The 26986-nt window shown below is 33.6% G+C and overlaps 1 protein-coding gene across 1 annotated transcript in view; it reads left to right on the forward strand.

The window, feature by feature from the left end:
* LOC145279621 (extracellular signal-regulated kinase 2-like) overlaps positions 1-23215 on the forward strand; it is a 97195-nt gene extending 73980 nt beyond the window's left edge. Inside the window, exons 11-13 of the mRNA XM_080130831.1 lie at positions 13724-13839; positions 20934-21086; positions 23019-23215. Coding sequence (XP_079986957.1) covers positions 13724-13839; positions 20934-21086; positions 23019-23207 — 458 coding nt within the window. The 3' untranslated portion in view covers positions 23208-23215. The remainder of the gene's footprint in view (positions 1-13723; positions 13840-20933; positions 21087-23018) is intronic.
* Positions 23216-26986: the final 3771 nt, after the last annotated feature.

Raw genomic sequence — 26986 nt, forward strand, 5'->3', positions numbered from 1 at the left:
GAAGATCACTGGAGTTCCAGCAGCTATAATCGAAATCGAAACCAAAACTTATGGAGAATTCCTGGTAAAATTATTTATGAGAAAATAAATGACTTTAGTGCCATCAGCTATAATCGAAACCAAAACCAAAACTTATGAAGAATTCTTGGTAGAATTATTTATTATAAAAACTGTGAATCCATAATTAAACAATAGTCACTCGGATGTAATCGTGACACACAAAATAAATAACACACACTATTGTATTAATACATAGTATTGTTGAAAGTCATAAAAACCACACTCCTTTCCTACTACTAACCCTAAGTACGGGTGGCAATACGAAAAATATAGCAATTACATGAGATTTTACTGATCGGCCTTAGAATTAGTCATAAAAATTACTTAACTGCTTAAAAACTTATAATGCACCGAAATGGGATCAGTTTACATTACATTTATATGCACAACTGAACCCCCATTCTAAATTCTGAAATAACTTTTCAGTGTGCTGATACATAATCTATCTATATATCTATAAAAGTGAAAGTTTCTGTCTGTCTGTGTACATTTTCCTACGCAATAACTCTGTCAATTTTCAGTCTACAGACTCGAAATTTGATATACAGGGTACTGAGATTTGGGAAAAATCTTTGTAATCCGTTTTCGGCCAGAAATTTTGCCGTTAAGGGGTCAAAGTTCAACGATTTGACCTTCTGATTCCGATACTGATTCCGATACTCCAAAAGTTCCGATTTTTACAATTCCCAATTTCGATTCCAATTAATCGTCCCAACACTAATATATATATATATATATATATATATATGATAGCAAGGGGAGGGCGTTCGGCTTTGCCCGGTTGTAAAAGACGCTTAAATATGATATTCAAATTTTCCAGATTTCATATATATTATAATAGTCGTGATTTCAAAAGTTAAAAAAAAGAATTTGGGTGTCATCAACTAGAATCAAAAGCGAAAGCAAAACTGTAGCATTCAAAGCTGATGACGTTACCACTCTACCAACGTGACACGCATATGAACTGATGAAAAATAAACAAAGAGGAAAGTACAAACTGTATAACGATTCTTTTTTCAATTTTGGCCCCTTAAAAACTATTTTAATCGGCTAAAGATTCATAAAAGAATGATCAATAAAAAATTCAATTATTTGAGATCTCTAGCGCAGCTCTGCGACGTTTAGTTTCGGGAGAGATAGAGTTTGAAAATATGGAGACAGACGGACAGACATATGGCCTTATATATATATATATCGTTACATCGATGCAGAATTATAATATTACTTTGTTTACACATATACACATAAAATTAATCTATATAAAATTTCTCCTCCTTCCCAACTTAACAAAACCAGACCATCTCACTCATCCAAACTATTAAAATCTAAATAAGGGAGAAAAAATGTTAAAAATTTCACAAATAATTCACATAATAAATTAGCTTCTCCTTACGCCTAACCCTAACCCTAACCCTAACGCTAACCGTAACTCATTCCAAGATGTTTTATTATTCTTTATTCTTCAACCACTCTTATGCATCTGGTTCATGATCTTTCTCCTCTGTGCCCCATAGATAAGAACTCTCCCATCCCAATTACGCTTTGCCTGTTCTTGCACCAGCTGTGACCAAATCTGGTGGTCATTGACACCCAACCCATGACATGCCTTCCACGACCTCACCTTCTCAAGGGTCAGATTTTAACATGCCAGTTATTTTGTCTTCAGCCACTAATCCCTCAGATTAATGGTTTTCTAACGATGCAAGGGAAGCGAATTGGAGAAGAGAGAGATTGTGAAGTGTTTAAATAAAGAAAGGAGCGAACTGAAAGAAAAGGCGAGGTGGTGAGTAGAAGAAGGAGGGGGACCACACCATCCAGAAGAAATGTCTTCTCTTGTCTTCACAACTGATCAATAGTTTTTCATTACTTCTGCATGTGTGAAACGATCTTTTTCGCTTTTGGTATTTAGATGCGCCCCGCCCTGCTCTCTACCCCCCTCTCTCTCTCTCTCTCTCTCTCTCTCTCTCTATATATATATATATATATATATATATATATATATATATATATATATATGTTAATTTAGTATCCAACCAAATGGCTACATATAGGCATACATGTTTCGGCGAAAACCCGGTAAGGGAATCGCTTCGTCAGGCCAAAGACATCTCTTGCTGTTTCAACTCAAACATTTCCAATTTATAACTGGTACTACATCGTATTTAAGTGTAAAGGGGGAGACAGGATCTAAAGAGAAAATATATACATTAAAATGTGATCGTCCATTATGTTAATTGTATTAATTTATTAATTATTTTATTTTATTTATAGTGCGTAATGAGTTTCAAGTAGAGGTTCAATATTATTAATAAATTCCTAGTTCAGTAGGTAAGTTGTGTAGAATAGGAACCCCAGATTAAAAAAAAAAAAAAAAAAAAAAAAATTTTTCATCATTAGGGTTTTCTTCTGGGAATATTTTAGCTAGATACACTACCGAAGGTGTTAGACACATTTTGTTTACGGGACAGGTCGTAGGAAATTTACAATTACAATTGCTAAATACTTTAGGATTATTAACTGTTGCAACATTAGATTTCATTAATATCTTATTGTTATGCTTTTTTATGATTCTTTCTAAGTTGTCGCAACAGCTGTAACTCACTTTTATGGTATTTCTGTTAAAAATCTTGTGTAGTAAATTACCTGGAGGAATGTGTTTGTCGATTAATTGCAAAAACTTTTTTCCAATTTTAGTTTTTAGTGAGCTATTGTACGTAGGTGAAAACCAAATCACTTTTCTAGATCTATTATTAGTACCGCTATTTTCATTATTATTTTCATTATTATTATCAATGCTACTGCCCTCCTCCAGATTATTGCTTATATTATGTATATTATTTTTATGTTTATACGTAATGTTAGCGTTTTTGTAACCACTATTTTTTAGTGCCCGGTTATAAATATTTTTATGATTATTTAATACCTCTTCATTAGACGAGTTATTACTAATTCTACTTTCTATAGAGATGGGTATATGTTTAATAATGGCCGGTGGGTGGTTGGATTGGGGATTTATGTATATAGGGTTAGCATTATTTTTCATATAAGGTTTAAAATTATTATTAAGTAAATCAAAACTAACATCTAAAAAATCCACTTGTTTCAAGTTACTATTAATTTCCACCTTGAGTCCAAAAAGTTTCATTTTTTTATGTAACAATTTTCTAATATGGTCACATTTTATATTATTAGCATTATTTACAATCATAAGTCCATCGTCCCTGTACAGACCAATACTTCCTACTTCAATATAATTATCATTAGTTAATGTGTACAATATGTATAGACCAACCAGATCCATAAGTTCCGCAGAGTCTAATGAACCCATGGATACTCCAAAATAATTGTTGGTAGCATTTTTAGTCCATTGCTCGTCATTATTGACTATAACTGTAGTTCTGCATTTTGTTATAATATCAATTTCTTCATCGGATATATTGGCATAATCCTTAGCAAATTCCAAAGCTTTATCAAAGAGACATTTGGTGATTGATTGGTAATAATCGCATATATCAAACTGAATGAATGCACAATTCTCTTTGTTTTCAATATTAAGGAACCATTTGATTGAATCAGATGTATTAACCCACAAATTAAGGTTAAAGTGTTGTTTTAGAGCTCGATTAGTTTTTTCTAATATTTTTTTACTGATTCTACCGATATCAGGTTTTGTAGGATTTATCAATCTAGTAGTTGGTTTGTAGTCATCGACATACAGTCCTGTTTCGTTGTATACCAACTCATCAGTGCCGCTAGACTAGCACCTCTCTCAAGCCGAGGATTTAACCTAGAACCATCGTGTTCATAGTCAGCAGTTCTACCGGTCGACCCACAGGAGCGGTGGCAGCAAATAATCTTGCTAAATGTCTATTTTAAACAAACATTCTTCCACCATTTATATAGTGCTCCAACCGCTTATATATATATATATATATATATATATATATATATATATATATATATATATATATATATATATATATATATATATATATATAACACGACGGTCTTAGGTTCAATCCTTGGCTTGGGAGAGATGCTAGTCTAGTGGCACTGATGAGTTGTGATACAACGAAACAGGACTGTATGTCGGTGACTACAAATATATACATATATATATATATATACATATATATATATACATATATATATATATATATATATATATATATATATATATATATATATATATATAGGGTGGGCCAAAATAAGGGTCCTATTTATCAAAATTCATAAATTCATGTAAGTTTTAAGAAGTGTTTTTCGGCCAAAATTTGTTTTGTTTATTTCAAAAAAATCTCGGAAAGGTCAGTCTACACACACATAAAGTTTGGTGAGTTTAACTTTTATTTTGTGGAAGTTATTCAAATTCAAAGATAGGGCCCTTATTTTGCCCCACCCTATAATTATATATATATATATATATATATATATATATATATATATATATATATATATATATATATATATATATAGCATTATAAAACCAGGAGATGCATTTAATTCTCACTCATAATATTTTATTCATATTTTTTATGAAGTACGTCTCTTACACATGTTTCGTTGAGTAGCAGAAACCTTCCAAACAACTCATCAGAGACAAAAATATATATTCACCAGAAAATAATTGTCAAGTTTTTTTTGTTTTTTGTTTTTTTTGAGGGATCGAATAGGATTTGGTAAGAAAAAAGTGTTGATAAAAGGAAATGGAGATATTTAAAATTTGCAGAAACATAAGAACTAAAAACATTGCAGTGTTTATAGGTATCTACCCTGAAAAAACAAATGAGTGAATTCAGGCACATGTGTTGAATCCATCTTATGTCACCATATATATTTATCTCTTTTGTTTTATTTTATTTCAGTCGAAGTTCTCAGAAATCAAGAGGCCCACAACTTAGGGCTTACACTTTAACTCTATATGAGATACATAGATATTCGAATGCTCCATTAAAGTTCTTTAACTCTCAAACACTGACTTAGTAAAGAAATTGAGAACATAGTCTTCCTCTCCCCAATTAACCATTTCCATATGTTGTAGTATATTTTTTATTTTGGTCTCTTGGTCTTACTGGATTCCAGGCCAAGAATTTATCTAGTCTGGTGGAGTATCCAGCTTCGTGTTATTAGTTGATGTAATAATACTTGGAGAAGGCGCACCATTCCTCGTAAAAGCTAATGTGGGTTAGCCGTAGAAAGGAGATCTTATTTGGGCTGCGAATAATATGTGATCTTGAAAATTTGGTCAGGGTTTACTTCTATGGAAAAGAATCCTCATGCCAAGTTGTTCTGACACACCCCTGTACAGAGAAATGCTAGACACTCGAGGAAAGTGTCTAGTAGGCATTCAAGTTCTCTCCAGGCATTCAAGTTCTCTCTCATATGTGTGTGTGTGTGTGTGTGTGTGTGTGTGTTTGTGTGTGTGTGTGTGTGTGTGTGTGTGTGTGTGTGTGTGTGTGTGTGTGTGTGTTTAGGTGAAGTTGCATGGTGGAGTGATTACAGACATGAACTATTGGTTCAGAATGCTGGGTTCTACCTAACCTATTGCTTGGAAAAGGTATGAATATATATATATATATATATATATATATATATATATATATATATATATATATATATATATATATATATTAGATCCATGGATAACATATTAGGATAGACTAGATTTGCAAGTCTTAGATATGCAACCAGTGTAGATGGAAAACTCAAAAATAGCACCAGTTTTCCTTTGTTTATTACGGTATTGTTTTCAGTCAGCCAGAATTTCTTGTTAATTTGGATCACACAACACTTGTTTAACTATAGACTTTCTGCACAAGTATTTTTGAAGGAGGTATCCATTATTTTGGGAGACTGAAAGGATATATATATATATATATATATATATATATATATATATATATATATATATATATATATATCGTCGTCGTCATGAACGTTGAGGATTTGTGCCGTTATGAACGCATTTTCATTTTAAAAACTGTGCAACCGGCGAAGTGAACGTTTGTTTATTCTATTTGCTATGTATTTTCGGATTGTTTTACTCATGTTGAATTCACCTATTCGTAACAACCATCATCATCGTCATCATAAATGCTCCGTCATGTATATTCCACATGTACGTGTATGTGTACATGTGTGTGCATTTGTATGTACATGCGTGTCTGTATGTATGTATGTATGTGTATATGCATGTTGTCATGTGTGTTTGTGTGGGTTCTTTCGTATGTATGTTTGCGTGCATTTGTTTGTATGCATGCTTGTATGTGTACGTGTATATGTTTATTTCGATGTGTGTGGGGTGTAGATAACTCCCAAAAGTTTTGTTAAGGCAACACCTCTGGGTGAAGCAAATTTCTGATTTAATAAAAAAAAAAAAAAAAAAATTCAAAAAACAAAAACATAAAGCGGGAGACCAGTACCCGCATTAAGCTGGTCTGCAGTTTGATTTATTGCTGGCTATCTTGCTCATGCTTGTTGCTGGATCTCAACATTTTGAACCGAGAGAGAGACTTAGCTGTCGTACAAAGCTAAAACTCTGTAACATCATCTTTGTATAGATACTTCCTCAGGTAATCGTCTATAAAAAATTGTCCGTGGCGATGGAAAAATTGTCACGCGTGTAGCCCTGAAATGCTGGAAGCATGTAATAATTGATCTGCCATCATTCTATATATGTATGTTAATATATGTTTCTATTTATATATGTATGTATATAGGTATGTCTGTATATATTTTTATTTATTTATTGTGTATATATGTTTATGTGTGTTTGTATGTGTATATGTATATATATCTGTGCATATGTATGTATATATGTATATGTATTTATGCAAATATATGCATGCATATGGGTGCATATATATGTATGCGTATGGGTGCATATATATGTATGTAGGTAACTCCATGTGTATACATGTGTACGTATTTGTATGTGAATATGTATGTATATGTGTGTATGTATTTGTATATGTTTGTATATATGTGTATGCATAGGTATGTATATGTTTGTATGTATGTGTTATATGTATTGTGTATGTATGTATGTATGTATGTATGGATGTGTGCATGTGTGTAAGTTTATGGGTATGTATGTGTACGTATGTGTGTATATGTATATATATGTATGAATGCCAAGGACCGTCTTTAATGTCATGTCTGCTTGAGCGTGTGGATTCGCTGGCAGGACTAAAAAAAAAAAAAAGAAAAAAAAAAGGTTATCTTCAGGGTCATGGACTTTCAGTGACTGAGGGAATGGCACTCGTCTGACAAGACGTTGCAATCATCATATATATATATATATATATATATATATATATATATATATATATATATATATATAAAGCAAGTTTCCTCTGTTCAGTTTCGAGAGACGATGGATACTCTTGTAAGGATGTCTGTACAGATAACTGTGAAGCAAGGTTAGGCGATTCACAACAACACCTCTCTTGAATCGGCATTGCCTGATCCCAAAGTCCAGAACGACTAGAAACTGATAAATAGTGAGCATATACCGCACTTGGTATTCCTTAATGTGTACCCATTTTAGTACTGAGCAAGTTGAACATCGATGATCCGAAATAAAATTATATAACTTAATAATTACAACATTAATTTTTCAAAAACAAGGAATAAAAGATAGAATTAATTACTTCCTCATTCTACTGAGTTTTAAAAATTTAGCTTTTGTTTCAGTGGAAAAAGTTAGCCAAAAATATTTTATAGACTTTCTATAACATTAGTGGCTAGTGAAAAAAATTGAAACTTGTTGAACATTACTTCATGTTGTCGAACACACGCGATGAATTCCGCTACATATTTTTCATCGTACAACTCATTAGAAACGAAAATATCAGTAAAATTTGCCACAACAAGACGGAATTTTTTTTTATGAAGAAGTCACCACTTATCAAGGCCTGGAGGCCACTTGAGGATAAGGGTCAATGAATGTACAGTAGTCGATCGGATAATATCATAGTAATCGATAGCAGTGGAAATTTGGTAAATTGGATTACTTAAGGGGACGGCTCATCGAAAATTTGTTTACGTTGAACCTAATTTCAGTCAGCTGGAAAGCAGGCAAACGGAAGAGAGTTTCACAGACGTACAGTTCTAAGAAAAAAGCTTTATTCCTGGAATTGATGCCAGATAGGGTCAAAGCGTTGATGATGTAAAAATACAAGCTTAGTTTTAGATGCATTAAAAGTAACCAGCCGCCTCTTTCCCCATTGCACCACAGAGGAGAGAGAATCAGAGAGAACTTGGTCATTTACGGTATTTGATGTGTTGGCATAGATGGTAGTGTCGTCAGCATAAATGTCTACGAATGATTTAAGGATATGATTCGGAAGATCATTGATGTAGATCAAGAAGAGAGTTGGGCACAAAATAAACCCCTGAGGAACTCCAGCATTAATACTGTGAGCTTCTGATTTCTGCCCATCAACCACTACTCTTATGAACCTATCAGAGAGAAAGGATTTAATAACTGAGAAGACATTTCTAGCTATACCATAGCTGGAGATTTTGTGAAGTAAACCTTTATGTCATACCCTATCAAAGGCCTTTGATATGTCAAGAGCAATTTCCCTAGAAAGGTTGCTTCCGTCGAGAGATTCGCTAATCCTATGAAATATAACAGTCAGTACATCTGCTGGAGATCTAACAGAACGGAAACCATATTGCATGTCACTAAGAAGGTTATTTTTGTTGAGGTGGTTGACTACGTTTCTATTTAACACAGATTCCAGCAACTTACTCATGATGCACAAGAGACTTATTGGTCTATACTGAGAGGGAGATGACTTTTCACCTGAATTCTTAAATACAGGGCATACTGATGAGGTTTTCCAGGGTGTTGGGAAGCAATTCTCCTTAACACAATACTTAAACAGCTTTGTAAGTATGGGAGCTAGTTCTGGTTGAAACTTTTTTAGCACTATAATTTGAAAGCCGTCAGGGCCAGTTGCTTTACTGGAATCAAGATTTTTGATTAGCTTAGCAACATCATGCACATACATCTGTATGTCACAGAAAGTGTTTTCTGATACAGAAAGAAAATACGGGAAGGTTGGCGGTTTTGGCCCCATAGGGTAGAATTAGCTGCAAAGTTCTTGGCAAAGAGTTTGGCTTCGTTTGATACTGACGAGATTCCCTCAGGTCCATTGATGATGGTTGGGATAGAACACACACTTTTGTTCAGGATCCTGTTTGCTATTTGTCAAAACTGGTGGGAACCAAGCTGCTGCATAGCTACTTTGGACTTAACAGATGGAGCATACAACTCTGTCATGTTCTTTTTTACAGTGATTGCTGGCAGTCCTGAAAATGGCTTAAGTCTCAGTACATCTATTGCGGTGGAAGCAATTGAAAAAGCGATTTCTGTGTGCAATGGCAGCAGCACATTTTAGAGAGAACCACGGTTGGCTGTTAGGTTTTTGCTGGAATTTTTTAGAGTGTATGAAGCGGTCTATATCTACAATTAAGCTTACCTTCAGGTCTGATACTATAGGTAACACATTCTTTTAAAACATGAAACACAGAGGTAGATCTGATATAAATGTATGGAAACTATTTCAGTCAGCCATAGAGTATCAATATACTGTATGATGGAGAGGTATGTCTGAGGACTTATTACATTTCTTTTTTATCTTAACTGATACAACCGAGTGGTTGGAAGATCCCAGTGGAGACAGAACGGAAGATGAGCATAGTTCAGTGCAAGTTGTGAGAAAAATGTCTAGGAGACTCGCATACTGGCCGTCAGTGTCAAGCACACGGATGGGTTTGTGATCAATCTGAGTAAGATCATAAGTAATGGAGAAATTTTGACAGAACCTCCCCTCATCATCTGTCTTGTTTGAGTGGGTTAACCATTCCACATAGTGAACATTGAAGTCTCCACAGACGTGAATGTTAGTTGAAAGATGAGCAGACAGAATGTGGTCAATTTTCTCAGATATGTTCTTAAAGATAGTAACTCCGCTGTTGATAGAGGGCAAGTATAAACACGGAAGCATATATAGGGTAATTTAGGATCTTTTCTGGAAATGTCCCTACCACATAGAAAGCTATTTTTTATGTAGGCACATATTCTATGCCCATGGCGATTCTGGGGGTCAGATATGAATTAAGTTAGAGCTTCCTTTAATTACGAACTTATCTAGGAAAATAGTCGGTCCAATGCCAGTTTTACTTGGGAATAATAGGTCTGGTTTAGTCTCCTGTAATTGGACTTCAGCTTCTGGAAGGTTGGAACGTAGATCCCTGATGTTAGAGAAGGAAATATGGTAGTGGGGGTCTATGTTGGAAGTTGGAGATCCGGGTTTAATTGTGTATTTTTTCTTGCAACTTTTTATGATGAAGTTTTGTGGTTTGTGGACAAGGTCGACAGACTTGCTTGGAGCAGGGCAAAGAGGGAAAGTAAGAGAGAAATAGAAATAAAGAACTATATATATATATATATATATATATATATATATATATATATATATATATATATTTTGTAGCACATGAAAAGGTAAAGCCGTAACAATTACCCACTAATATGGCCTCGAGAGGACCCACCAAAAGCTACTGCATAACAAATAAAATAAAATAACTAAATAATAAGTATTGTACTTAATATAAGTTCAATTGACATGTTTAGGGGAAAGTATGGCGATAGATTTCCCTCTCACTAACTTAAAATAAATAGAATTTTCGCATCTATTTATGCTATATTTAAAATCAGCTTGCCAGATAACTCTTTGTTTATATGGTATAGTAGATAAGGTATTTGGTAAAATTTAGTTGCAAGTTACATTTTTCTGTGGGCGACACTCATAAATACAATTGCGAATTACTTAAGACTTCTACTCGGTCATGGCTGACGGAATTAGAGTATACTACCCTTTGTGGATAAAATATAGGGTTCTGTTCGAAATTCCGAGTACGCCAGAAAGGTTCCTAAGTTTGATAAGATACACGTGCAGAAATGTTGGAGGTTATATCAACCAAAATGTTTTGAAAATAACACTCAAGATGAGAACAATAGTTTGAAGAATCTAAATATTACGAATCATTTGAGTTCTGAGTTATTATGAGTTCTGCTTTACTGAAATGCCTCTTTTTCTACCATTGCCACTGAAATTGCTAACTGTAATCCATTACTCATTTTATCTCAAATTTCTTTCAATCAATGTACAGTGCCGAGGAATAAAGGCTAATCAAATGAGGTATAGTTTGTTTAAACAGTTACATTAAATTTAGTTTAAATTTGCAGTTTTTGAAAAAATTACAAGTGCGGACTTTTTTTTGCCGCCTGTGTAATCTGTGTTATGCGACTGTGCATTTACTCAATTTCTAATGTGATTTGTTGTACTTTTTTAGTTTTCAAGAGAATATGGATATCGTCCTCTGACGTTACATACTTTTCCTCAATTCTCCCCCCTCCCCATTAATATACACATTCTCATTAGTATAAGACAATCACGGTCAAGTATTATATTTCTATTAAGATTTTTCACAACAAAGAAATCATGAGTGTGGATTGATTTCTGATAGGGTGCATCCATATATGATGAGGACCCGTGAGCCTTCATTTTTCTACTCATCAAAACGATTTACAAACTCTACCGCTATTAACAGAAAACTCTGGTCCTGTAGTTTCTAAGCTCTCGAAATCCTAATTATTTTCCTTATAGAAGCAGAAGTTTATCTGCCGTTATTACCAACTATACTATCCTGTTGTATTCGTTGAGCATTGTATAAATTGACTCGTGTCGTTTCCCAGGACTTGGTTTGCATAGAATCTCTCTAATGGGTTGCCTATCACTTGGCTTTATCTACAATGCGGAAAACGTTGAAATGCTGTTGATTTCCTCTCTCAAAATTTTGTATTCATTACTTATCTATGTTTGTTATAAAATGACTTGCTTCTCATCATTGAACAAACCGGGAGATGAGGATGATTCAGTGGTTAACAACACTGACTGACATCCTGGCTGTCCCAAGTTCGAATCCAGTTCGTTTCACAAAACTCATTTTCGTTTAGGATGTTGGAAACCTTCAACTGGTCCCTACCGATGAGTATTATTTTCAATGTAACCGCCAACCTTTTCTGGATGTATCTTTTCAAACTCAAGAACTTTTCTGTTGAACTTGGGAATCTGCATGGAATTTCAAATTTTAAAAAGAATTTTCCCCGAGAAAAAAATCGGGGAAACCAATACCAAAAACAGAATCGAAAGATTCATATGATATCATGATCATTGCGCAAATCATATGTTTTAACTCTATGAACGAATTCGACAAAAGTGTGTTGTTCTATTTTAAATACAATAAATTCAACTAAAAAAATATTAATTTAGTTTATGTTAACAAGAAAAGAATACACGCAATCGAAAGTCACCTACCTTTTCTTGATGACGTCTCAAGATCATGCAGGTCCGTCTTTGAGTTGGATGATACTCAACTTCTTTATCGAATAAGGCGTAGACGTATCTGAACAGTAAGAACCAAATCAACGATGTTGTACGCTACTACTCTGCGTGAAAGAAATGCGATGATCGCTTGTGTATAAAAATATAAGTGTCTATCTTTATTACTTGTTAAGACAGCAGCAGTTGAAATCTCAAAGTAACTTAATTTCTGTCATAACAAAACAAAACGAAATAAACCAGTTAATATATTTTGCGGATACCTATGCATCCTCAAGCTACAAATCTTCTTTCAATACGTCGCCTAAGCACCCAATATAGCTACATTTTTTCGATGTCGCTTATGCAACTTCCCATATCCACATGTCACTCATCTGTATATTGTTTTGTTTTTTTAGAAAGTGGATGTATTTCTTTCCATTTTATACAAGTAGTTGCAAGTGGCAAGTGCTCGTCTGAGCTCCAATCTATGGTTCCCCCTTACTAAACTTTCACAAAAAAACACTCTACTAGCTACAACGACCATCAACAATTTCCTCCACTCTCTATAAGTGCCTAAATCTAAACACAAATTCCAGGAACAGAGTTTTTTCCTAAAACTTCCTACTTTTCTGCTAGCTTGCTTTCCAGTTGACTACAATATGGCTGTCTTCAAGTTCAATATAAACAAATTCTTGTTGAGCGACTCCCACTAAATAATCTATTTCTACCTTATTTCCACCACTAACTATCATTACGCTGTTGTCTAAGTGACTACCATGTACTCATTAACCCTTATCTTTCAAGCCTTGTTAAGTAGTGAACTCCCATTTAAAAAAATTTTTAAACCTACCACTTTTTCCATGTGGTTTCCTTGTTTTGTTTTAACTGCTGGATGTTATTGTTCGGCTCACACAGGTGGCATCTTTGTCTTATTAAGGGCACTGTTTATCTCACCTTCAATGCAATCATTAAGGTCAGAGTGCAGACAGATATTTAAAACAATGAATCGTTTACAATAGCCTAGAAATGGATAACCTACAGTAAGAAAGAGAACCAAAACTTAAGAGATAAGTGAAATGTTACTTTTTAATCTTTTATTTGGTTCCTGTAGATTCTATACAATTCTTTCTGTGACTCTTCCTTGTTGAATTTATTCTAATCTCATTCAACATATGTGACCATAAGTATTGCTAGTTTAACTTTGCCATCCTGGATTATACATTTCAGTTATTTGTCCATTTTTACCCAATTTCTTTCTGCAGCTCCCTCATACCCTTCTGATATACCCGCACCACAACCAAATCGGCTGCGGACCGTCTCAAGATATAAATTAGTAGATAATGTTGGCATTTCTTCAGCTCTGAAGTATAACAACCAGGTAAGTCGCTCCTTTTTAGTTTTACCTTTTTTCAAAAATAATTTCTGAAAGTCAAAATCGATTTCCGCCATCATCATCATCATCATCATCATCATCATCATCATCATCATCATCATCATCATCATCAAGTAGCGTATATTATATACGATTGGTTGTTTTTGTTGTCTTAATGTTGAATTCTGAATCAAATATATACCTATGGATCTGTATATCTACGTGCGTGTCATATATATATATATATATATATATATATATATATATATATATATATATATATATATATATATATATACTAGCATTAAAGCCTGGCGTTGCCCAGGTGTTTGGAGGTGTATGTTGAGCAAAAAAAACGGTCAATTTGTTTAACTTTGACCCCTATTATGACCCATTAATATTTATTGTTTTGGGCTCAAATTAAGTTATTAAGGTAGATCCATGTCCAAGGAACCTATATCTAAAATTTCAATTGTTTAGGCTCAAAATTGTCGGAGGAGTTTGGTAGAGTTCTCTAAGGTCAAATCGTTGAACTTTGACCCCTTAACAGCAAAATTTCTGGCCGGAAACCGATCACAAAGATTTTCCCAAATCTCAGTACCCTGTATATCAAATTTCGAGTATGTAGACTTAAAATTGACAGAGTTATTGCGTAGGGAAATGTACACACACAGACACACACAAACACGTTCACTTTTATATACATACATATATAACCTCATGACTTAAACATCAACAATAAACTTAAAGCGCCTATTTCTTCTGAAGACCAACTTCACACAGAAATCTTAACAAATGAACTCCCTATTAACTCTCATAGAGAACAAAAGAAAATTGAAAGATTTGCTGCCAAATTTTACGGATTAAAAACCACTGCCCACCCCAAATACAACCCTTACCTTGAGGAGTTTGAGAATTCCATGTTAAATTTAGTAAAAAAAATTAAATTTAAAAAACAAAAACACCATTATAATCCGGTTACTCGAAAAATAAATAATTTTGTCGAAAAAGTTAAAAAGAATAAACATATATTCGTCCCTGCAGATAAGACAAAAAATTACTATAAACTTGAATATCCTACATATAAAAGGCTTTTGTATAAAGAACTTAATAAATCTTATAAAATAGTCCCTCGTAAGACTTTAGATTCTATTAATTCTGAGGCTAAATATTTACTGACTTCTATGAACATTCATAACTTCACTGAATTAATTTCTCCGGATACCCCTAGATTTACCCTCAAGGATCATAAACCTAATTTTTATGACAACCTCTCCATCAGATTAATCTGCTCATCTAAATCTGACTTAGGTGCTGTAAGCAAAATCACCTTAGATAGAATCATCTCTCTTATTAAAGAAAAAGTTAATTTCTCTCTTTGGCTAAATTCAGATTCCATAATTAATTAGTTTGTCTCCCTTAAAAATAAACACCTCCTTAACTTCATAACCTTTGACATCCAAAATTATTATCAATCAATTTCTCCAATTCTTTTAAATAAGGCTCTAATCTTTGCTAAAAGAAATTCTGACTTAACTAATTTAGAAATTAAATTAATTCTCCTGGCGAGGAAGTCCCTTATAAAATCTAACAATAAATTTTGGACTAGAAAGGACACCCCTAATAATTTTGACATCTTGATGGGTGCTTCTGACTCTGCAGAAGTTACGGATTTAGTGGGGCTCTTCTTACTGAAAGAACTTAAATACCACTTTAAACATATCCAAGGGGTCCTTTATAGAGACGATGCCCTTTTCACTACAACAGCCAGGCCAAGAGAGTACAACAAAACAATTAAAAAATTACACAACTTCTTTAATAACTTTGGCCTTTCTATAATTATTGATCTGAACAAAAAACTTCAAATTTTCTAGACATTACACTTAATCTTAAACACCGAGACTTATAACCCCTATCATAAACCCAACCTTACGCTTTTAGACGTCCATAAATCTTCTAACCACCTCAACTCAATTATAAAATCTTTAGTACCATCCGTCTCTAGAAGAATTTCTACTATTTATGCCGATAAAAAATTTTTTTTAATCAAAATGCTACTTTCTTCAATAATGCCTTAAGGAACTCAGGACTCTATGAAAAGATTAAATACAACCATTATGCTACTCCTGCTGGCCGCCTTAAATCTATAATCACACACAATATGACTTGCAAAAAACTAGTTCAAAAAACGAGATCTGGCCCTATCAATTGCAATGAACCAGTCTACATATATAATCCAAACCAAAATACTAATCGTAATACCTCTAACCTACCCGTTCGCATCAGGAGAAAGAAAAATATTTGGTTTAATCCTCCATTTAGCATAAATGTCAAAACTAATATACCTAAGGAATTCTTCAACATTGTACATAACTCTTTCAGATACCCACACAGATATAGTTCTATTTTCAATAAAAACTCAATAAGGATTTCTTATTCAACTATGCCTAATTTAGCACAAAGAATCTTAACATCTAATAACAAAAAAATTAAATCAGCCCAAAAAATCCCTTTCCCAATTAAACCCAAATCTAACAGTAATTGTAATAACAAACATTATTGCCCACTCAATAATGATTGCATCCATAAAGATGTTATATATTCATGCACAATTACAGAGCTCCCACGCAATCCTCTCATAACAGGCACTAATATTTTGTCTTCTAATTATCCCCCTTCCCATCCTCCATCTGATATAGTTACTAATCACACGAGCAGCCCCTCCATCTATAATCATACAATCAACAATAACAATAATGATAATAATAATGAGAATATTTCTCCTAACAGCCATTCTAATACTAACAACACCCATTATCCCCTCCAAAACAGTCCTCGTACAATCATTGTGCCGCCCTTTGTTCAACACCATGAACAAAATTCAAACTATTTCCCTAATACAAATCAGCAAATTAATATTAACTTCAGACCTCGAGCTTTTAATAAAGTACATACATATATCGGCGCTACTTCAACATTAATTAAGAAAAGAATATCAAACCACATTTCTTCTTTTAACAACCAAAATTCTAATAATAACCAAGGAACTTCTCTAACCACGTTAATTAAAAAACTTACTTCTAATAATACCCCCTTTTCAATCAAATGGGCCATCCTAAAAAAGGTTAAGTTTTATACTCCAGGCTCTAAGTCATGTCGCCTCTGCACAACCGAAGCTATAACTATAATTACTTGCCCTAAAAGTAGCAATAAAATAAACTCTAAAAATTCCAAATTCAATTATGGTAAATTTGAAATTACATAGCCATTAATTTAATCTTTCAGATATATATTCTTTTCTATAACATTATTGTTTTCTCGACATACTTTCTTAATATTTTACAACTTAAAAAAAATTTTTTTTATTGTAATTCTTTTTTCTTCCTTGTTTGGCCGGTTTTCTATCTGTAATTTCCGTTTTTAGCGTTCAAATCTTCCTATCTATCAATATATTAATCTACACTTTTATATTTTGTATGTATATTTACTCATACTTGACTATATGCATTTACTTACTTACTTGCTTTATCTGGAATTTGCAGATACCGGCCTGTCTCTCCCCTTTAATTTTATTTTTTTATTTATTTTTTCATCTATTTACTTATATGTATGCATGTGTGAGTATGTGGGTGTGTTTGTTATGTACGTACATATATATATGTGTGTGTCTGTGTGTGTGTGTGTGCGTGTGTGTGTATAATTGTATGTATTCATATATATGTATGTATTTACATGTGTACGTATTTATTTTATATTTCTTCTTATTTCATTTAGTTATCCTTCAAAAACTCCTGCTGATAATTCAAGTCTTAAATAATAACTTGTAAATTTCAGTTGACCTCTTTTTTGCTTAAAATTTTGGCGCCTTTAACGCTATCTTGTCTGGGTCATTTTGACGGATTTCTGCCTTTTTCTTTGGATTACTTTGGATCATCTTCCAATTATGCGGTACCCTTGAATTTTACTTGGGCGAATGGAATTTTAACTAACTTTCTTGGATTCTGCATCTTTGGATTTTACCGTCATTTGAAATTTTACCCTTCACCAGACTATCCTTTCAATTGAAATCAGATTTTTATTCACCCTATCCCCTCTGCCTCGCTTTTTGTTATCAAGTAAGATCTATGACTTACTTGTAGTTTCATTTAATACTTTTGCAAGCAAAATCCGATCCTGCATTTTGCTAAATCCTACCCTCTGATGAGAAGGAAAGTATTTCTTCGAAACTCTATGGATTAAGGACTATCCATTTATTTAGAGTTTCCTTTTTAAAATTAAATATGTTTTTAACTCTTTTCCAAGGTGTTTTTTTTAACATGTTTTATTAACTACTTGATATCGATAGTGAACAAAATAATATTTTCTTCTCCCTCATTGTGCCAATATTTTAATGGTTTTTAAACGTAAATAAATTTATTTAGTTTCCCCGTACTTTTGGCACATTTAATAAGTTCCCCATTAGAACTCTTTATTTTTCGACACAATATTATTTTGTTCGCTATCGATTTTCTCCTGACGAGATGATAGCCGAAAGAGCTCTCGAGAAACTTCCGCCTATTATTTTTAAAACTATAAGTAAATTCTGTACTTCTAAACATTTATTTAAATATATATATATATATATATATATATATATATATAATTTCATTTTTCTACATAAATGTTAGAAAGAAATATAATATTTTATGTATCGTTTTTCAGTATTTACTTCAACAGTGCTCAATACGTGAGTAGAGCTAGGAAGTAATTTATTAAAATACAGCATTTAGACTAGCTGGCTAACTAATCAGATTCTTTGTTATTACACACACGGCTTAATATTTCCATCATCCGATGGTAGGGCTTATCTCAAATAAAAGTTCAGCTGATTTTTACTTCCTCTGGTTTTGTTCTGCTTTGTATAGAGGTAACTACTTTTTCTATTTTTATTTGTAGATGCTGGTTTAGTTTCGTTTTTTATTTAACTAAATAATTTTCTTTTTCTTATGTATTGTTATCATAAATTAAAGTTTATTCTTTGTATACAGTTGTTTGTTATTTCACATATACAGTTTCATAAGTTTTAGTTTTTTTTTAAAGTTTAGAATTTCAAATTTTTTATTCAGTCAAAATTTCTAATATATATATATATATATATATATATATATATATATATATATATATATATATATATATATAAAATAGGTTAGTTCACTAGATATCTACGCTCCTCGCTAAAACAGCACACACAAAGGAACGGCTCAACTGGGAGTCAACTGGGCCTTTGTCCTGTAAGTACCTGCTCATTGGCTGAATAGGAAGGGTGGCGTAATAACTAGAAAGCTGATTGGCTAACTAAAAACTCAATAGAAGGTGCATATATGAAAACACAAGACAACCACAAAATTCTCGCATAAGCCTGAGGAATCCTAGCGTGGATGAAACGCGGAATATTCTGTGTAGCTTAATCGCCATATATATTTTATAACTTACTACCTAGCTCTGTATACGTATTGAGCACTGTTGAAGTAAATACTTAAAGTTTACGCATAAATTTACACTCGTCTCAACACTAATATAACATATGTATAAATGAAACCTTTACTTTTTTCATATCTCTTGTTTTATCGTTTTTCTTTAATCTTTTTCACACCAAACAAGGCGTATAGCCACTTGGTTGCCAGGGACTATTATTTGGAATTATGTCTAAAAAAAGATTGTGGGAAATTAAGTTGCGAGATGTCTGTTGATATTACATTTAAATTTCTGCATGTCAGTATATTCAAGGAAACAGGAAAGAGGGAGGAAATTTCAAAGTCTGATGGAAGAAACTATAAAGTAGAAGCTTTTGTTTTTATTTTTTCAAAATATAAATCTTATCCTTCAAGGTTTTGTCACTTAATGAAACAAGTTTGAATAAATGTTGACTCGGAAATTTATAATATAAATCCCACCTGTCTGTTTAAATGCATGTATGTATGTATGTATGTATGTATGTATGTATGTATGTATTGTTTTAATCCTTCCGTTTTTGTGTGTATGTATGTGTTGGGGTGGAGAGGGCTCCCGTAAGCCGTGGTGAAGTCAACCTTTCTAGGAGAAGCAAATCTCTGATTTAAAAAACCATAAAGCTGGAGACTAGTACCCGCATAAAGCTGGTCTGCAGTTTTACTTGTTGTTGGCTATCTTGCTCTTGCTTGTTGCTGGATCTCAACATTTTGAACCGAGAGAGAGACTTAGCTGTCGTACAAAGCTAAGACTCTGTAACATCATCTATGTATAGATACTCCCTCAGGAATTTGTCTATTAAAATGGTCTTGTGGCGATGGAAAAGTTGTGACATGTGGAGGCTTGAAATGCTGGAAGCATGTAATAATTGATCTCAATAACCGTCTTCAGTGTCATGCCTGCTTGAGCGTGTGAATTCACCAATAGGACTAAAAAAAAAAGTCATTTTTGGGCTCATGGAATTTAAGTGTTTGAGGGAGTGGCACTCGTCTGACAATCATCATGTATGTATGTATGTATGTTTGTTTGTTTGTATGTCTTCCTAAAACTTTGGACAGAGGCGACGGATTTTCACGAGATTGGTATCGTTTTGAAGCTTGATCCTTTGGACGACAACTATCGAAAAATTCGCTAAAAACATTAATTTCTTCACCCTCAACTGGGTACTTTTCTACAAGGAGGGGTCGCTTTTTTCGCCGATATTTTCGAAAGTCATCAGCTCTTTTCGATTCTCTAGCCTTAATTTTAACCTTCGCCACTTCCGGTTTGGCGATGAACGCAACGGCTAAGACGTCACTTTTCTTTTTCACGTTTTTCCTCTTTTGCAATACGGGTTCGAGCCTGCCTGCCTACTACCATCATTTTATTTTTTGCTCAACACTCACCTCCAAACACCCGGTCAATGCCGGTCACCCAGGCTAATAAATTATAAATTAAAGAATTCCAAGAATTTATCTGTAGTTTTTTTCTAGTTTTATTCATCAATATTTATATTTAATTTTTCTTAAATTTTGCAGTAGTTGAAATTTCAGAAATTGAAATTATAGAGTTTCATTTCAGAAATTAAAATTACAGAGTTTAATTTTATTTTCATGAAATCTCTCCCATTACAGATGTCGGACAATGGCACATTGAGGAATCGTAACATCTCTGCTCCAGTTGGTGGTCGAGTAAAGACACAAACTATGAATGGAATGTTCCAGATAGGCAACCCCACAATTACTCGGGTCAACAAACCAGGACTGGGCCTCACATCGTCTCCTCTGGTTAGTCTCAATTATTTCCTTTTTTTTTTTTGTTGTTTAATTGAATAAAAGGTCAAAGATTTTTTGTTTTTTATCCCCTAAAATTTCTTGATAATTCATAGTGTTTTTTCGTTATTCTATTACCATCACCAACATTCATATTTATCAGTGATTGCTCCTTAAGGTAAAAGCTGTGTAAATTTGAACATGAATGTTTGAGAAACAATAAAATATACATGCACATATATATGTGCATATTAAATATTTACTTATTTAAAAATCAACTTACTTTCGACGATATAATGTCTTCTTCAGGCATAATTTTTTTTTTACTTTTCCCTTTCCTTACTTGTGGAATGGTGCCACTAGGAAACTAAAGTCTGTATAATCTTTCAACGGTGATTTAAAGAAAAAACATGTTTTAATCAAGCGAATCACATTGGCACGTGCAAAATAAATAAGAATTTGTTCCTCGATTCAAGCGTTGTGTAAATTTGAATATGTAAATCTTAGAATCCCAAACAACGCACGCGCGCGTGTGTGCGCGTGTGTGTGCGCGCGTGCGTGTGTGTGATGAGAGTTAAACTATGAAACTTATCATTTACAAAATTTATTGTTAAAAAAGGACTACAAAATGCAAAAGATTATTTCCGCATTCTCCCTCTTTCTCTCAACTAGTTTCGACGATATAATGTCTTCTTTGGGTATAGAAAGTACAGCTTGATTTTTCGTTCTTCGTGAAGATGTTCGGTTTAACACTGGTACCTAGAAACATTTCGATCCTTTGTGTACCCTATGACAATAGTTAGAATAGAATCAAACATAAGGAAATGGCTTCACAGTTGAATAAAGCAAATAAGATAAATTGTGTTTGTCGTGTATTCTTCCATAAATACTTGCTATCCGTCCAAGAAGGAAGCGCACTCGTCCTGTTATGTAAAGAACATGTAGCATCCATCACAGAGTAATTAGACGAATATTTCGGACATATATATTTTGATTATATTTTTTTAAATGGAAATTGGCCCGGACTAGACATAAAGCCACTTCATGTAAGAAGCTAACAAAAATAAAAGATGATTATCACAGTTTTGAAAAAACTAAGGTTATAGGTAGGGGGAAAACAGTCAGCAGATATAGAGTGCCACAAAACTGCAGTTCTTAAAAAATACCTTTTTGGTAGTTGTGCAGTTTACAAACCATGCTGAAATAATAATCTTATTTAGAAAACCACTCTTAACATGGAGAGGAGGGCGTTTACCTGTTATGTACTTTGAGCTAACAATTTAATAAACAAAAGATACCGTAAAAATTGAATTTAATTTGAAAATCCTACTTCTTTTGGCGAAGATCAAAGTGTAGTATCTGTTCCGGCAGATGCACGTCCGTGGCCTTCGGGCCGTGATCAAAGTGTAGTATCTGTTCCGGCAGATACTGCAAGCTATGACTAGCAAAGACCAGATGTGAGGGCAACCCCACATGCCTGACCTTTAACCAGCTCCCATTTCCCACCTCTCGGGAGCTGGTCCCCTTTTTCCCTTCCCCCTCCCTTCACCCCTCACATTAAAAATTGGCCTTGTGCCTAATTTGCTCGGTGGGGGAGCAAATAAATACCATCTGTTCTTCAAATGCGACACTTCCATTTCACGTTCTCTTTCAGTAGAGGAAAAATCCTTCACAACTGAGACAGTTTTTATTTTTGTACCTTTTCTCCACGTTAAAAAACGACCCTGGTGTCTAACTCTGTCCCGTGGAGAGGCATTGTAAATAGGTACTTGAAAACAAGCACGACCTGTAAACTACACACGCATTAAGGTTTCTTTAAAGTTTTATTTTCATTCCTTAATATTCCACAGCATTTATCCTTTGCAAACATATTTCATATTTTTGTATATCGTCGAAGCTTCTCTCAGATCTATTGATTTGCATATAATCATTCTTTCATATTTCCAGGTACGAAACCAGCGACCAGCCTCTGTAAAGGAATCAAACCCTAAACCCGTGTTTGGTCGGCGCCAATTTAATAACAACGTAAACAACTGTTCAGGGGGCGCTCCCAAAGCGACATTTGGCAGCTACACACAGGCTTATGGCACCATTACGGCCAGTGGTCTGGCATCCCTGCAAAGTAAAAAGCCTTAGACATCGTGGCAATATTTTTTTTATTAATATTTTTTTCCTTCTTTTTGTGAATTTGTTTTTATCCAACTGTTAAATCGAGTTTGTCAATTGTGTACATTCTCGATTTTTGTAGTTGGCAAATTTGTATATTAGAAGTCATAAGACATTTAACATTGATAAAAAAAAGAACATGTTTATCATATTCAGATTTGAAAATACCCTTGAAATAATTGCATGTGCACGCCGACATTCAAAGTTAGGAAAAAGAAGAGAATTAAAGATTAAAAAAACTTAAAATAGTCGAGACATTTTCATTATTGGTCGTGTAATACTAAAACCTTATCCTAATAAATGACATTATTCCATGCTTCCACATTATTGGGACGAGATTTTGTAGCTGATAAATGGAGCTTTTAGATAAAAAAAAATGGTTTCAACTGATTTTTTTTGTCAATTCTAATAATGGTAGCTTCCAAATTATACAGTCGAAATTACCTGAATATTACTGAATTATTAAAAAAAAAAACAACTTTAATCGTGTTAGCAGGTGAAAAATTGTCGCCATCTTTGTTTAATTCGAATGGAAAATTACCTCCCTGTTGAACTCTCCTGTGTTTTACGATCGTTTCATCAAATTCTATTTTTTATTTTGTTCATTAAATAATTTTCTACCTTATCAATTTTCGTAATTTTGGAATGTAATCGTCTTAAAAATACGAAGAATACGTAGACACCATTGTTTTCATGTGAAATTCAGTTTTACGATTTCCGAAACTCTCGTCCCAATTCTGTAGAAGCACCCATTATTCTAATCGCGCGTTACTTGTCGAAATAATATTTAATTTTTGACATTCATATGAAATTGTGGCATGGGGAAATATTTCTAGCTAACACTGAAACATGTCTGCAAATGTACCACCAAAAGTGTCGTATGAATATATTTCTTAGAAAATTGGTATTTCTTATTGTTTATAATAGTTAATTCTGTTCACCTAAATATTTTTATGCAATAGTATTCAATACAAGCACAACTACATATTTATATGCAGTTTGGATTTATACAAAGAATGCTTGTATACAAAAATTATGCTAAACATATTACTCTATATGTTATTGAACATTATAAAGTCAATGTCTCTTACAAAATATTTGTACATCTAAAAGTGACTATATATATATATATATATATATATATATATATATATATATATATATATATATATATAAAATATATATGGCGATTAAGCTACACTGAATATTCGGCGTTTCATCCACTCTAGGATTCCTCAGGCTTAGGAATCCTAGAGGGGATGAAACGCCGAATATTCAATGTAGCTTAATCGCCATATATATTTTATAAATTACTAACTAGCTCTACCTATGTATTGAGCGCTTTTAAAGTAAATACTTAAAGTTTACGCATAAATCTATACTTTCGTATATGAATTTTATGTGAGTAAATGAAGTAGTTATATATATATATATATATATATATATATATATATATATATATATATATATATATATATATATATATATTCTTCAGAATAATGTAATGTAATAGATCTACTGGTATGGAAATCCAGTGATTATCGGTCTTAAAAAAATATTATTGGCCATATTGATCATCTAACCAAAGGAGAAACCAAGGAAGTATGCCTACTTCTGATTGTTACCTTGTGCCGTGGAAGAATCAAGATACGCATTGGATCCCTTTACCTTACTGCTACCAAAGACTTTCACTTCGGAATTTTTCATACAATTTGGATATGAAGTTCAATATTTTTTTCATTTTGAACCAATATATAATTTCCCTTACTCTATGATTTAAAAACTTTAAAAACTTTTAATTATGATTTTCTATATTTATTGTTTTTAGCAAATTAGGTGTAAACTATTTTTAATATTTGCTAATATTTTTCCTGGAAGATGGATAAACATCGAAAACCTATAGGGTAAGGAGATATACTAATTGAAATATATTCTTTGTCTTGCATATAATAAAAATTCTAGATTCGAAACGTAACCATATATATATATATATATATATATATATATATATATATATATATATATATATATATATATAAAACTACTGACTGACAAACAATATGGATTTAGACAAGCCCGTTCCACAGCAGACATCCTCACCGTGATCTCTGAACGTATATACCAATCACTGGACAAAGCGGGGGAAAGCAGAGCGGTAGCTCTAGATATATCTAAGGCTTTTGACAGGGTATGGCATGAGGGTCTCCTCAGTAAAATCAGATCATACGGTATCACTGGTAGAATACTTAACATAATTAAATCCTTCTTGGATAAGAGAAAGATCCAGGTAGTCCTCGACGGTCGCACATCTAAACAATATGATATAAATGCGGGAGTGCCCCAGGGTTCTATCCTTGGACCTCTATTGTTCCTGATATTCATAAATGACCTCCCCGACAAAATTGCCTCTGAGATGGGTATATATGCTAATGACACTACACTCTATGGCAGACACGACAGGAAGACGAATGAACACATTTCTAAAGAAATGGCAGAAACACTAGAGGAAGACCTCCAATCTGTAGTGGAATGGGGACAAAAGTGGTTGGTTGCGTTCAATGCTGCCAAGACTAAACTAGTTTCATTCAATAATTACAAGAAACCCTCTCTACCACCAATAGCAATGGCCAACGACTCTTTATCTGAGAGTCCATCTTTCAAACTCCTTGGCCTAACGTTCACAGGAAACATGAGTTAGAACAATTACATTGAAGGCATTGCCAGGGCCGCTGCAAGGAAGGTGGGCTCTCTCTACCGTGCTAGAAAACTACTAACACCCGAAAGTATCCTGTACCTCTATAAGGCCACCATTCGCCCATGTATGGAGTATTGCTGCCACATCTGGGCTGGTGCATCTGCTACTAGTCTCTCGCTCCTTGACAAGGTTCAAAAGAGAGTCGCAAATCTGATAGGCTCTGAACTGGCATCTAAGCTTCAGCCTCTGTCCCATCGACGAAATGTTGCATCCCTCTGCCTGTTCTACAAGTATTTTAGTGGTGAATGCTCTGATGAACTGCAATCACTTGTGCCCCCACGACGCGAGCACCCTCGACAAACCCGACAGGCTACTAGATCCCACCCCCACACTGTAGAGGTCCCTAGATGTAAAAGATCTTTTTACTCCAATAGTTTCTTCCCCAGAACCGCAAGACTCTGGAATTCCATTCCAGGTCCCTGCTTCCCCAACAGTACTGACGTGCAGAAGTTCAAGTGTAACGTGAACCGACACCTTGCTGCCCAAATCCCTACATAGTACCCCAGTAGTTGTTGCCCCTGATAGTAGCCCCCTACACCAAAGTGGCAATTTGCCTTGTTTGGGGTGAAAATGTAATAAAAAAAATATATATATATATACATATATATATATATATATATATATATATATATATATATATATATATATAATGGACTCTCCCGTCGATTTCGACATATGAGCGTCTCAAAAAGACTAATTTCAGTTTCAGTGCTTCAGTCTTTCATGGGACTTGCAGATGCGACCACAAGCCATGCACGAAAATGTATTCAATGATTTTCTATTGATTCTCTGGGTTTTTGTACTCTTCTTAATTTAAAGACTTTTAAGGCATTGTGGCATGCCCGTCTCCATTGTTTCCTGTCAGAAGCAGTTTGTTCAAAAGTTGTCAGTGGGATGTTAGTTGTTGTCAGATTGTGCTTGAGCTTATCCTATATATATATATATATATATATATATATATATATATATATATATATATATATATAAGCTGAAT

This window comes from Euprymna scolopes, chromosome 7 (assembly GCF_053919585.1).
Source record: "Euprymna scolopes isolate OS-2025 chromosome 7, ASM5391958v1, whole genome shotgun sequence".
Taxonomy (NCBI): Eukaryota; Metazoa; Mollusca; class Cephalopoda; order Sepiida; family Sepiolidae; genus Euprymna; species Euprymna scolopes.